Source organism: Gymnoscopelus microlampas (assembly GCF_963454915.1).
Source record: "Gymnoscopelus microlampas genome assembly, chromosome: 18".
Taxonomy (NCBI): Eukaryota; Metazoa; Chordata; class Actinopteri; order Myctophiformes; family Myctophidae; genus Gymnoscopelus; species Gymnoscopelus microlampas.
The window spans coordinates 35803965-35817943 of NC_139955.1; the positions used below are offsets into that span (position 1 = coordinate 35803965).

The 13979-nt window shown below is 42.5% G+C and overlaps 1 protein-coding gene across 2 annotated transcripts in view; it reads right to left on the reverse strand.

Annotated features, from left to right (window-relative positions):
* Nucleotides 1-1152: 1152 nt before the first annotated feature.
* Nucleotides 1153-13979, reverse strand: part of drp2 (dystrophin related protein 2) — a 174134-nt gene continuing 161307 nt past the window's right edge. For both annotated transcript variants that reach the window (XM_084041078.1, XM_084041077.1), the window contains 4 exons: nucleotides 11841-12093; nucleotides 3668-3785; nucleotides 3168-3254; nucleotides 1153-1284 (listed from right to left, as the gene is read on the reverse strand). In XM_084041078.1, the coding sequence (XP_083897204.1) occupies nucleotides 1265-1284; nucleotides 3168-3254; nucleotides 3668-3785; nucleotides 11841-12093 (478 nt within the window). In that variant the 3' untranslated portion in view covers nucleotides 1153-1264. The remainder of the gene's footprint in view (nucleotides 1285-3167; nucleotides 3255-3667; nucleotides 3786-11840; nucleotides 12094-13979) is intronic.

Genomic DNA, 13979 nt, shown 5'->3' on the forward strand with positions numbered 1-13979 from the left:
ATTGGGAGAGAGAGAAAGAGAGCGAGAGACAGAGAGCCTCAGCCTGGCAGCTCTGATGCTCTGGGGCAGCGTCCCCATCACAGAGCACAGCGGGGGAACACTAAGAGCCCGCAGTGGCCGCCTGCATACTGACATTTATCGGCGTACGAGAACCCACTGAGCTACAGTACAAATTGGCTCCACATTGAGCCCGTGCCTCTGAGGCCTGTGAGCCAAGGAGCCGCAAAATCACCACTGGTGCTTCTTCATCTCCACAGATGTGCATGAGAGTTCATATTGATGCTGTGCAGTACACTGGGCATGTGATATTGATCGTGCAGAGAACATAATAGTGTGTTAGGCTGTGCGTATGATGGGTGGTGTGGGGCGCGTGTGTGTCTGCATCTGTACATGTGCGTGTGTTTCTACACGAGTGCTCACTTGAGACAATAAGGTGAATGACAGGCAGTTTGCAAAGATTAGAGAGGAAGTGTGTGTTTGTGTGTGTGTATATAGAGGCGCTGTGCTAGCGGGCACTTTGGCTGTCTTAAATAAATAACAGTTTTAACTGATGATGTGTCAGTCCCACAGAGGAAATAAGCTTGGCTGTGGGTCTCGTCGAATCCCTGACAATCTGCATTGCTCTGCATACCCAAGCACAAGCGGAATAAATGCAGTTAATGCCGGTGAGCTAGAACACTGCTCCTACTCATGTCAAGAAAACTAAAACAAAACAAGAATGCAAGACTGATAAAACATTCGAAACAAAAACCAATCACAGACACTCCAGTTACTGGCATTCTGACAGAACAAAGGGATATGCTTCTCATTCCGTTTTGCATTGTTAAAGTCCTTTTCATGGAAGGTCCAATTTTGTGCTGTGTACGGATATAAAGCTTCTCACCTCGAGACAACTACAGACGCTGGTTAGCACAGTGTCTTGGCTGGGCACTACATTTGTCATTTAACTTTAGTCTCTCCCTGACGGGCTGCTAATGTTAGTCATATTTGGCTGGTTAAGACATTGTCAGGCTGTGCCACTAAGGTTAACCAAGTTAGCTAGCTAGCACCACCTCGCAAAACGGCCGTTAGCGTTAACCTTCAGCTGTTAGCATGAAAAAGGCCATTAGTGCACAGAGTTCCAGCTCAGAGCTGGGTCTGGGTAAGTCAGCTACTGTAGTGGTTATAGTGCCTTGTGTACTGTGGCGTTGACCTCAGCCATATGGAGCCCCTGCCTTCAGGTCTCTCATCAGGCATCACTCTGCTCTTCAGGGCACACCTGGAGTTAGATGAGCGACGTGGTGCCTAAAAGGAAAGGGAGCAGAAAAGAGAGAGATTATGTTTTTCTCCCTTACACGAACATGGCTGCAAAACTTTCAGGAGAAGATGTGAGATGTGTGTAGTTCAGGTGGCATTGGGAGTGGGCTTCGATTTCTTAAATATATGTAACACAATGTAAACTCCACAATTGATATTTAAAAAATATCTTATTCCTCTAGTACGCTGTGGTGGATTTACTGTAACCATCCACTTATTGAAGTGAGCTACTAAGTTATAGTATTCAAAGTTTTATTTTTCCTTGGCGTTTCAAGCTTTCCTTGGGAAATTGGCTCTTAAACCTAAAGCTTTCCAATCTTTTCTGTGGATGCCGATTTTCAAAAGTTGCATCACATTTAAGGGTGCTTAGTAAAGCTTATGGGATTGGTTTGCACATGTTTTTCGAAACACACTGCTAACATAGGATTTCAGACTACAATCATATCACTTTCTGAGACTGGGGCTGTTATAAGAGCCTCTTCAATTTTATGTCACTCTCTCTCTAGGTCGTCCTCAGACGAGCCCTCCATTGTCGTTTCCAGTCATCCTGGTTCTCCATACATCTGGCCTTTTTTTCTATCGATTAGTCACCCCATGGAGACTTGAATTCATGGATATTTTTTTGTTTTTGTTGCATTCCTAAGCCAATAATTTGATGACCAGCGGACCGGCAGGCAGCGGTTTCGGTAGAAGACACAAAGGAGACTCTTTGTGTATCCTACCGGAACCGCTGCCGGTCATCAAATTATTGGCTTAGGAATGCGACAAAAACAAAAAAAGTATCCATGAATTCAAGTCTCCATGGGGTGACTAATCGATAGAAAGAAAAGACATTTTGGGTTTAACTATCCCTTTAATGTGGGACGACCTTGTGACCGGTGCCCGTGTGTTGGTTCCCGACTTATAGTATAGTATATAGTAAGCAAGGACACAAGATAAAACATCATGATACATCATAATTGACATCAAATGCATAAAAATTGTAATCTAATAATAACTTAATACATAAGTAAACCAATAATCTAATAATAACTAATACATACGTAAACCAAGACCCTATCATCAGCCTACATTGAAACTCTACACACTATAGTATGCCAGGCCAACAATGACCTGGCATCTGTCTACATTACATGCTATCTAAGTTACATTTTAGCCTTTGCATAATCCTGCAAGGTCGTCAAGGCTAGGGCAAGTGCTACGGGCTGATGATGCAGCTCTTGATGTCTTTGGCAATGTCCTGCTAGTCACATTCTCCTGGCTGCTATTTTCTCGCTCACCCTTGGTATTCCCTCAGACAGATTCATGCTGGTAACATGTGCACTGTTGCTGATGTTAAGTACTGAACGCAACATTCTGGTGTAGCACCTGTCTAGAGACTTCTGCAGGGTTGGTTTCAGGTTCCAGCATTCACTGCCATATAGGAGAACAGACTCTACCGTTGCAAATAAAAAACTGAGTTTGATTTGTCGGGGGAGGTTGGAGTTCCATACACAGGCCAGGGCCCTCCATGCAAATGCCTTCCTCACTTTAAGATCTTGCTCGGTTGAGTTGACCCATGAGCCCCAGTACTTGAAGTCCTTGACTTCCTTCAGAAAAGTGCCTCCTGTTGTTGTTTTAGGTGGATGTTCCGAACCTTGGCACACTCTGACTCCACTCTGTTCAGGAGCTCCTGTGCTTGTTCCACATGGTTGTGGAACAAGCCAATGCCAATGAACGATTTTACATGTGTAAAATCAAGTAATTTTCACTGGACTACGTGAGATTCCTGGGGTCTTTCCTCTGCATGCACAACACTTTGAAAACAACCATGTAGAGAAGGCTTTGGAAAAAGCATCCGCCAAACACTGCAGGGATCCATGGAGGCTTACCTGGCTCTGAAGGGAAGACGTTCCTCAGTTGTTCGATCACCTCCTGAAGCTGCAGCACTGTATCCTGTTCATGCTCCATGTCATCTCCTGTGACACACACACACGGGCACACACACACGCACGCACACGTGCAGAAGCATTAGTTCACACCTGAAGGGTGTGAGCTGAGAAAAGAAAATGTGTTAGAAGCTATAACATGTTTCCCATGGGTCTGGGAGTGTTTGTGATTTTTTATTTATTTAGTCAAGGTCAAGCGGTGCAAGTTTCTCGCATGTGTGGACTTAACTTAAAGTCCACAGCCTATCGGCTGCCGTGTTAAGTGGGCAGATGAGTGGGCCACGTACATTTTCAGAGCATCATTTTAATGATCAATCAATCGATTGTGTTACACCTTGGATCAATGGGAGTTTTTTAATTATTAATGTTATTTTATCATTACAATCTGTTTTGCCAATATCTGGGGGCCCACTTGTGGGGCCTGGCCACCACTTGTCACTGACCTGCTGCTTCAGTGTCTGTGGTCTCTCTGCTGGCTGCCTCTCCGTGGTGTCCTCCCCCCGATACGGGAGAGGACAGGGTGGACGGCTCCGAACCGTTGGCCTCTGAATCATCTTTGGGCTGTCAGGATAAAACATTATTATTCATCATGAAAAGGAAAATTGCTGCTCGTATTCATCACGACACTCAGATAGCAGCCATTTTCGCCTTTCAGAGTTTAATCAATGTGGTAGTTGATGGCACAAAGCCAAGCAGTCCTACACAGCCACACAACCGCAACAAAAGAAAAAGGAGGAAAAAAATGCCATTTTGTTCCAACAGCTTTAACAGATCGGCCGTCAAAATACTGCTTTTTACACTTTTATTAAATGGAGGAAAGGAGAGAGGGAGTGGGAGATGGAGACTGGCAAGTGTTGCAATGCACGCAGCAGGATTGCGCGGGGAGAGACGTTGACATAGCTTGGGGCGGTTCTGAAGCCACAATTGGAAGGCAGATAATGTGATTCACCAGCTGGCAGTTTCCAAAAGAAAACACTGTAAATATTCAAGATGTAAATAAGTTCTGTTTCGGTGAAACGGAGGTCTCTGCGGGGACTTTTGAGGACAGGATAGGGACTCTGATGCATCGCCGCAGTCTACAAAGGCAGATTTGCTTTCCAAGGAAAAGACACAGCAATTTTGATCCTGAGAGGAAAGGAACTTGCGTCTTTCCTTTGTTCCTTGCCTGCTCCACTCATACAGGGGGGGAGAAAAACATGTACGAGTGTTCGTTGGAGTGTTTCTTTAAGCAGTGAAACAAAGAACTGGAGACCGACAGGACACGGTAATGGAGTGAAAGTTCAAGCTGACACCTTGAATTCTATCAGCTCGAAACCAAAGCGTTTTGCATGAATTAGTTTTTCGTTTAATTATTTTTCCTCTGCTGGGCTCTCAATCTTTGCACCACTTTCTTCTTGTGCTCCTTTCATCCAGTCTATTTTACTACGCTATTATCACTCACTCAAAGGACTCCTCCCTCTACTTAGTGACCTGAGTCTGCAATTAACATTAGCCCTTCTTTTCTCGCTGTCACCACAAATTACAGTAATCAAGCAAGACGCTTGATTACTGATTACTTTGGTTACTTTCTCTCTTCTACTTTATTGGTTGTATTTTATTCATCATACCTTTCCTCTAAAGTAGCAAAGTGCATCTACAGTACCTTATGTCCCATTTCATTGAGCTACAGGCCATCTCAACTCTGCAAGCCTTGCTTTCTCTCCAGACTCACTAAGTTTTTTTTTAATCTCCACCAGGCCGAAGGGGAGGTGTTTTCTCCCCTGTCTGTGTGTCTATGTGTGTGTTCAGGGCTAATCTCACAAAGTGCTGCACCAATCAGTGCCAAATTTCTCATGCCTTTTGGCCAAGGAAGTAGCCTAACTCAACCCCAATTTTTCTAATCAGCTTTCATGGTGGTGCTATACCGGCCCGCTCTACGTTTTTGGTCTACAACTCTACGAACCATAGGTCGTACAATCAAATGTCTTTTTCCTGGATTCTCAGAATAATTATGTAACTCTCCATATAACCCATGCCAATTTCCACCAAACTAGATTTTCCAGACATGATTTGAGCAGTGACCGTGATGGATTCGTTTTCCAACATATGGCAGATTGTTAATAGCCCTTATACACTTTATCAGGATGAAATTGTTAAATTATGTCATCATTGGATAAAATGTCACAGTTTCATCATGACCATGTGTGTAGCCTGCAGCAAAATGATTACAACCTTGAAGTGACATCATAAATGTTTTCTGTGATTATATTGACTAGGTTCTGAGCTGTCCACGACCTCCATATCAAATGTCATTGACCATGGGGGTCCATGACATAAAAAGGTTAGAAAACCCCTGGTTTAGCCTATGGGGCTGGCATACTGCCTAGAAGAGTGAATGTCCCTCACACTCATTCACAGACTCCTGTCCACATTGTTTAAAAGCTTACTGACGTTGTCATTAACATTTTTACATAGATATAAAACAAATAAATAGGGACCAGGTTCAAAAATCTAAATGTTTTGATTTACATTTTTTGTTTCTGCCAGGCCGGCTGGAGACTGTTTTCCGGGGGTGGTTTACCAGGCATATCTCTAGTAGTCATGTGATCAAAACCTCGCACACACACTCACTGTAGGCCAAGGAAGAACTGCCAACCCACATCGGCCTCATGGAGGCTCTACAAGGCACGCACGCACGCACGCACGCACGCACGCACAAACGCACGCACACACACACACACACACACACACACACACACACACACACACACACACACACACACACACACACACACACACACACACACACACACACACACACACACACACACACACACACACACACACACACACACAGTACCTATAGCATAGGAGAAAAGTCAGTGTTTTGTTAACAGAACATTCTTGGTTCAAATCCAACAATGTTTTTCCAAGTTTGTATCTGGCTCTAATCTTTAACTGAAGAGCGTACATAAGAACTGATTAAATGAAGTGAACCACGGTGGTACAGTGGTGAGGTACATGCCTCACACACAATATTACATTATTGCACAGTCTAATGAATTAGGATTCATTTATAAAATTTGCAGATCTACAAGCTTGCAACATGTGTTGTGATTTCATAGTTATCAAAATCCTATGGAGCCATTAAATTGTCACAAATATCTTCGATGCCTCTGTGGTGCAGGAGCTTAATCACTGTTTCAAGGTTGTTGGTTAAAATCCAGCTTTTGGAACTTTTTTACTCTACAGCTTAATACTATGAGGCTAACAATTCAATCATAAACAGTTAGCGGTGACCAGACGTCCTGCTTTGCACAGTCCCTCATTTCCATGGCTTTTGACGTGTGCGCCGTCCCACAAATTGAGACACTGTCCTGCATTGTGACCGGCAGGCTCCAGTGTTCAGTATTTGCGTTTTAAAATCTAGCTTTCATCAAAGTGCTGTGTGGAGACAGCGCTCTAATTACCCTCTTTAAGAGAGAAATAAAACAACATCAGTCATAAATCAATGCGCAGGTGTTGAGAGGTTCGCTGATTATTGCTGTTGAAGCTCTTAACATGACCACACAGCAAACTATACTGGGCCGCGCTCTGCTCTGCTGCAATCTCCGCTCCCGTCAGTCACAAGTGGACACTTGACACAGCACTGCTCAGGCAGTGAACGCGATTAAACATCACGTTCACAAACGCATTTATTTTGTAAAGAGATAATGATCAAAGGAACCGCTGCAGCATTTTTGATCTAATCAATAGCAAAATAGGAGAACTACAGGAGCTGTACACCTCTGTAGACTACTAAAAGAGAATGCAGTCTGTTCCATCAATAATTCAAGTTCAAGTACAGAATCAAGTTGGAACACTATCCTGATAGTGGGCTTGTGTCCTCACAAGTATGGTAATACAAACTGTGTGTGTGTGTGTGTGTGTGTGTGTGTGTGTGTGTGTGTGTGTGTGTGTGTGTGTGTGTGTGTGTGTGTGTGTGTGCGTGTGTGTGTTTTCCCTAAGTATTCAAATATCCTTCCCGTGCTTATAACACGCACACACACATAATACATGTGTGAATTTTTGTTTTGAAAAAAAAAGAGCCCTGTTACTGAACACTAGCAATGAGTACTATACGAATATAGATCTATTTAACACTTATTTTAATGAAAAAATATCACATACCCTACCTTTAATGTCTCTTTTTAAAGGTTATACACTCTGAACAGAAGGCAAAATAATAAAGAGCCTTTCTGAATTAATGTCCATACTCGGCTTGGTTAAAATAACCTGTGCATTGTTAAAAAGGACCTTCCCTCTCGAAAAATGGTGGTGTATAGTCAAGTAGGCAGTTCTAGTTAATGACATGTGCTTTATTAGTACTGTATTTCCACTTCTAAAACTCTCTCTCTCTCTCTCTCTCTCTCTCTCTCTCTCTCTCTCTCTCTCTCTCTCTCTCTCTCTCTCTCTCTCTCTCTCTCTCTCTCTCTCTCTCTCTCTCTCTCTCTCTCTCTCTCTCTCTCTCTCTCTCTCTCTCTCTCTCTCTCTCTCTCTCTCTCTCTCTCTCTCTCTCTCTCTCTCTCTCTCTTCCCCCCCCCCCAAGTGAAATGTGTACTTGAGTTGAAGTACTGGAGTACTTGCTTTTGATGCTGGTGTCAGTATCCTGGTGTCAGAATCCTTGTCAAGAGACTCCCACCCCACACTGCTCATCCTCTGTTCTGTTCTGTTCCAAAGTCTGGCCCGGGGCCCAATCGTAGCATGAGGTCAGATTTTATATGGCCAGGGGCTTCCTTCCTCAAATGTATTATTTATGGCCTCCAGCATAGTCATGTTAAATTCATATATTGTTAGTATTATTCATACAAGTTTCTCAGTATTTTGAAATTAACCTGGGAGATGGGCTATTTCTCAGTAGAATTTGTAAGGATTCCTAACTGCTTGTTCCTTGTGGTGTTTCATTCTCCAGATATATAGTAGGCTATTTTAATGTATTTTAATTAATTCTTTGTAGAAACCTTTTCACACCTTTATGGCTACACTGCCATTTGAACGCAATAGCAATGCAGTGTATGCATGTGAAAAAAGGCTTAGGCAGATGAGTAACTTACTTTCGGGTACACTGGCAACTATAGACCCCTTAACAGACGACGTCACACTGATAAGAACCAGTATGCGTGCAACCAGTATGCGCGCAATGAAACCCATTCTATCAGGTCTCGCTAGGATGCGCCTCACTAGCCAACACACAAGAGGGGGTTGGGGTGCGCTGAAACCAGCACACCCCAAAACAACAGGTTGAGAATTGATTGCGTGAAACAATCACCTGTGCATCCAGTCTCAATGTTGGTAAACAAATAATTGGTCTATTCATATGGTACTGTAGTTAAATAAAATGGTTGTAATGTGATGGTCTAAAACGAATAAAAGACGATAAGATATGGCAATAACGGATATGAATTGTTATGACATTAAACATCCCTCTGTTCCAACAGATGGTTTTAAACAATAACCTAAATCTCAGTTGTGTCATAATGAACCCTGATCATCAGTAGGTGAATCTAATAGATTCAGTTATTCTGTCAGGGGGAGAGCTGCCACCTCTACCTTAAACCTCGAATATTACCTCGAGCAGTGGTGGTGTAAGAGAAAAGCATAGGCTTCACAAGCCATTGGTTGGGGGGTTGAATCTTGGTCCCGGTAAATCTTTATTTTTGGTCTTTGTAAGGCGAGGAGTATGGAGGCAGCCCAACTCCCTCCTCAAGCTCTCTTTTAGCTCTGGTAGGAGAGGGAGGAGCTTAAGAAATTTACTCATTATTGATTATTTAAGCATTTTATTTTTGTCTCTTTTAGCTCCGGTAGGAGATGGAGGGGCATGGATAGAGCCCACCTCCAGGGGGAGGAGCTTAAGAAATTTACATATTAAGTAAAGCTTTTTATTTAACTATCTTTTTTTTATTATGGTATTATTATTTGAGTTATTATTTTTTCTGTCGCCATTTTTAGTTTTAGATTTTTATTAGGGCACGTTCAATTTTTTTTTGTATTGCATCATCAGTTTGATTTGATAGTTGTTTTAGTTGTTTGAGTTGTCTTTTTGTTTTAGTTGAGCTTTGAACCCTGAACCTTTGGTTTATAAATCCCCTATTTTATCGCTTAAGCCACACTGGCATAGAGGACACACCTGAGAATGTAATACTTAACCCACCTTTTAGAATTTAGATGGAGAGTGAAAAATGTTCTTTATGAGATTTGAATCCTAAACCTTTAGTTTATAAACCTCAGATTTATTTTTTGAGCCACACTGGTACAGAAGATGCAACTGAGAATGTAACACTCAACCCACCTTTCAGAATTTGATTGAGAGTGAAAAAGGTTCTTCAGCAGTTTTGAACCCTCAACCTTATGTTCATAAACCTCAGATTTATCGCTTGAGCCACACTGGCATGGAAGATTTAACTGAGAAAGTAATTCTTAACTGAGAATATACAGCTTACATTTTATTTGGACCTGGATATTGGATAGGGAACACTGGCCCAAAAAACACTGATCATAAGTGTGGATTCATTGTAGATCATTCTGTCAAGAGGAGAGGTGTTAGCTGTGGATTTTCATCTTTTGACTTCTCTCTCTTCAACCTCAAATATGACCTTGAAGTTGCATAAGTGTGAAATGCCTGGTGGGGCAAGAGAAAAGGAGGGGCTTCACAAGCTGAAGCTTGTGGATTTGAATCTTGGTCCTGGTAAGTCTTACAAAAGTATGAGATCTTACAAAAAGTGGATTTGAACCAACAACCTTCACAGTCTCTCATTTTCAAGTGCAGTATTTTAACCACTGTATCACCATGGGTCATACTTACTCACTTCTCTTGCAGAATCTTCAGTGAAAGATTAGAGCCAGGTAAACCTTGGAAAATAACTCATCTTTGGTTTTGAACAAAGACGAGACAATTGTGACAATTACTTAACATTTAGATTCAGAGTGAAATGTTCCAAAAGGTGAATTTGAACTAGGGGCCTTCTATTTGCAAGACAGCACCATTTCTCTTGTGCTATAGAAGTACAGGTGTTATTTGTGACAAAGCTGTACTTAGCCTAATATAATTTAGACCACACCCTGCCCACTATTGAATACAAAAGAAAAATGGCTGAATTTAGTATACATCTTACGTACTATGTAGTAGCTACTAAGTACGCTTTCAGACATACTAAAAAGTAATCTGGCAGAGTAAATAGTATGTTAGTATGCCATTTCAGACGGTGCCTCTCTGCTCCTCAAGTTCTATATCTTGCCTTTGGTTTGTACCACTGTGGTTCATACTGAAACAATACTCTTGCACGCTCTTCAGTGAAAGATTAGAGCGATCGAGGTACAAATTTGAGAAAGCATTAGAAAGCACAGATGTATCGCAGCAGAAGCATGCAACATGTCTGTGACAACTAATTACTTTGCATTTAGATATAGAGTGAAAATTTATGTGTGTGTATACACAGTACATATATATATACACATACACACGCACACGCACACGCACACACACACACACACACACACACACACACACACACACACACACACACACACACACACATATAAATAATAGGCCTATACTATATGCATCCACACATAAGTGAGAGCATGCAGTTAGACTGGGTACAATTACAATATGCTTTGTACAGATTTTCTACTGTATCTAATGTTAATCACCCTGTAACTCAACTACTTTGGAGCTGCTTTTAGCCTTAGATGCATTTTCAATGCAAAGCATGGATTATTCATACGAGTCCAGTGGCCATTATCACCTCAAGACAATGGCCACACATAAGCCTTCACCTCGGGTTTACATTCTTGCTGCCTCCAACCCCTCCTTCTTTGTATCAGATACGCCTCCTCGGATGGTTAGTGGACGGTATACGATTTTTCCGGCCTGGCAGAGATCTGCGCACTGAGGAGGGCACTTTTCTTTTTTTTTTCTGTGAAGTTATGAACTGGGGTAAATGCTTGTAAATGGTCAAAAATGAATAAAAGGAAAGTCTGGTGGTGACCCTGAACAGGCCACAAAAAATGTTGCTGCGCTTATGCCATAAAATCTCGCTCGATGGTTTTGTGAAAAGTTGGCAGCCCTGAATATATTCTATTTTTACTGGATCCCCTGTCTTGCCCTGTCGAGCAGTAGATACCTCCACCCACTCACAGACCTCACAGTTTCTGCCAAATACATCCACTGAGCTACCTTTAGCACACAATGTCCAGTAACATTTACCATCACTTTCACTCCATTTTCCTTATACTTGGGACAACATTGCCCACCAAACACCTCCACATTATCAGTAGCTGTACGTCTGAGCTAGTCTCAATCCAATCCTCACCCAGAGCAAACATCTATGACACCAGCTTTCTTTGCTTATGATCCTGGCCTGTGACATTCTCTCTGCAGCTCTGTTCCATTGCACCATTGTGGGATATATACAACTAAATAGCCAATTACAATGCTCCTATTCCTCCGGCTTATGGGCTCTACCGGTTCTAGCTAATTGCAGGCAAGGTGCGCATTATCTGAGTGCTCGATGCACTAGACTAGAGATTCGATTTGCTTTGGTTTTATAAAAAAGGAGGAGACTAAATATAGACCGCTGCTTGACCCCGTTCAACTACCTGTAGCAGTAGCTCCCTGAGCCTGCGCAGCTGCGACTCCAGCTGCTTGTTGTGGTCCTCCAGAATCTGCATGCGGGTCTCCAGGCGCGTCTTGTGCTGGCGGAGGACCCGCGCCTCGGCCAGGAGCTCCTCGTCCTGCTGTTCGTCTGCCGTGGGCGAGCCGGGTCCCCCTTCGCCGGCCTCCGTCAGCATGGGAACCGACGCCGCCTCCTCGTGCTTCCACTTCAGACGCCGGTACTCCCCCTGCAGCACCCTTTGTGTGGAGGGCCAAAGAGGAGATGGATTCAGTGGCATGTCTCGCACGCACACGAACACGAACACGCAGACAGTAAAATCCTGAGTGTTAATGTAAATGTAAAATGTGTTAATGTTTACACTCAGAGTTAAGTTAACACTCAGGATTTTGCAGTGTAGGCATGCACACATGTTCACATGCATAAACATGCATCAATGTGCTGGAGGGAGATGCGTGTTAATATTAACGCAGCAGTCATTTAGCACACACAGGCAGAAATGTAGCATCTCTATAGGATTGACTGAGATGATGTTTAACATAATTACATGAAGAAATGCTGCTCACATTAATGCATACACAACAGTTATCTTTGTTTAGAATATAAAATGGAGTCAGGTAATTCCTTCTCTCTCAGTCTGACTGCAGCCTTGAATCTGCATGCACACAATTCTATAAATGTCTTGAATATAAACTGCCATTATGTTAAAGATACAGGCTTTTAGCCTGAGGGATCTAGCATTACTGAGAGTGTGCTGTGTTGTGTTGTTTTGTTTCCTTTTGTTGCTAGAATATCTTAAAATCAATGCCTTTTGTCAGATGCCGAATTTGTAGGGCTTTGGGGTGAATAGGAGCTGTACTGTGTCAGCAGCAAATCCAAACACCCAGTCTAAAAGATCAAAGCTGTTTGATTTCTCCCAATAACAATACAACAGTGAGGTAGCGTTCAAACGCCAGGCACATCACACAGTAAACGATTCCCAGCCTCTAAAATAAACTAGTGCAACAACTAGTGATGAATAAGAGCCTTAGAGCACACTGTGGCATCATACTTGGGGGTAAAAAAAATGGGTCAAGGTTTCAGACAGGCATAGGGTGGGTGGGTGCGTGCATGTGTGTGTGCGTGTGTGTGTGTGAGTGTTTTCTGTGTACCTAAAAGGATAGAGGCCCTCAGAAGACAAGAGAAATGTATGTGCATGATTCATACCTATGCAGATTGCCTCTGGTATCAAATTAAGTGAATACGAAAAATAATTGACCTCGAGTGAGGACAAACTACCTGAGGGCACAACATCTAAAATGAGGTCGTCTAAAAAAACATCCATCCTTGTATCACATTAATACATCTTGAATCTGTGCATAAATAATAATACACTGGTGGTATTGGTTTGTGCATAATTTGAAGTATAAATGGTAGGGATGTCCGATATTATCGGCCTCCCGATATTATCGGCCGATATTAGCATAAAAATTGATATCGGGAAAATATCGGTATCGGTTTTTGAAAAAAAAAAAAAAAAATGTTTTTTTTTTTTTTTTTTTTTTGCTTTATAAATAAGTTACAGGAGTTCTTACTGTATATGGTGTGTGTGATATGAAATTTGAGCTTACCCTAATCACAATAATCCCCGCATATATCGGTATCGGTTGATATCGGTATCGGTAATTAAGAGTTGGACAATATCGGTATATCGGTTATCGGTAAAAAAGCCAATATCGGACAACCCTAATAAATGGCATTTCTGTGGGCTGGTGATGCAGTTTTATCAACTGGCACTACTGTGTGCATGAAATAAATGATTGTTTTCTTTCATCAAAGGCCTCAATCAAAAGTGAAAGTGTTTACGCCTAGCAGGTGGTCTTTGATTGGCATAACCAATAGCCCATAAAGAACCGCACGGTACGGAGGCTCCAGATGAAGGATTACAAGCATGCAAACACACACACGCACGCACACGGTTAACGCATCCACCTCCCACAGCCTCGATTCCCCAACAACAAACAAAAACAACAAAGCAGATGATATTTGTTCAATGCCCCCCCCCACAGCTAACATGGTTCCCGAACACACATTCCAATCACACACAGAACCCATTGCGCCTCTCACTTTCATACTGTACACCAGT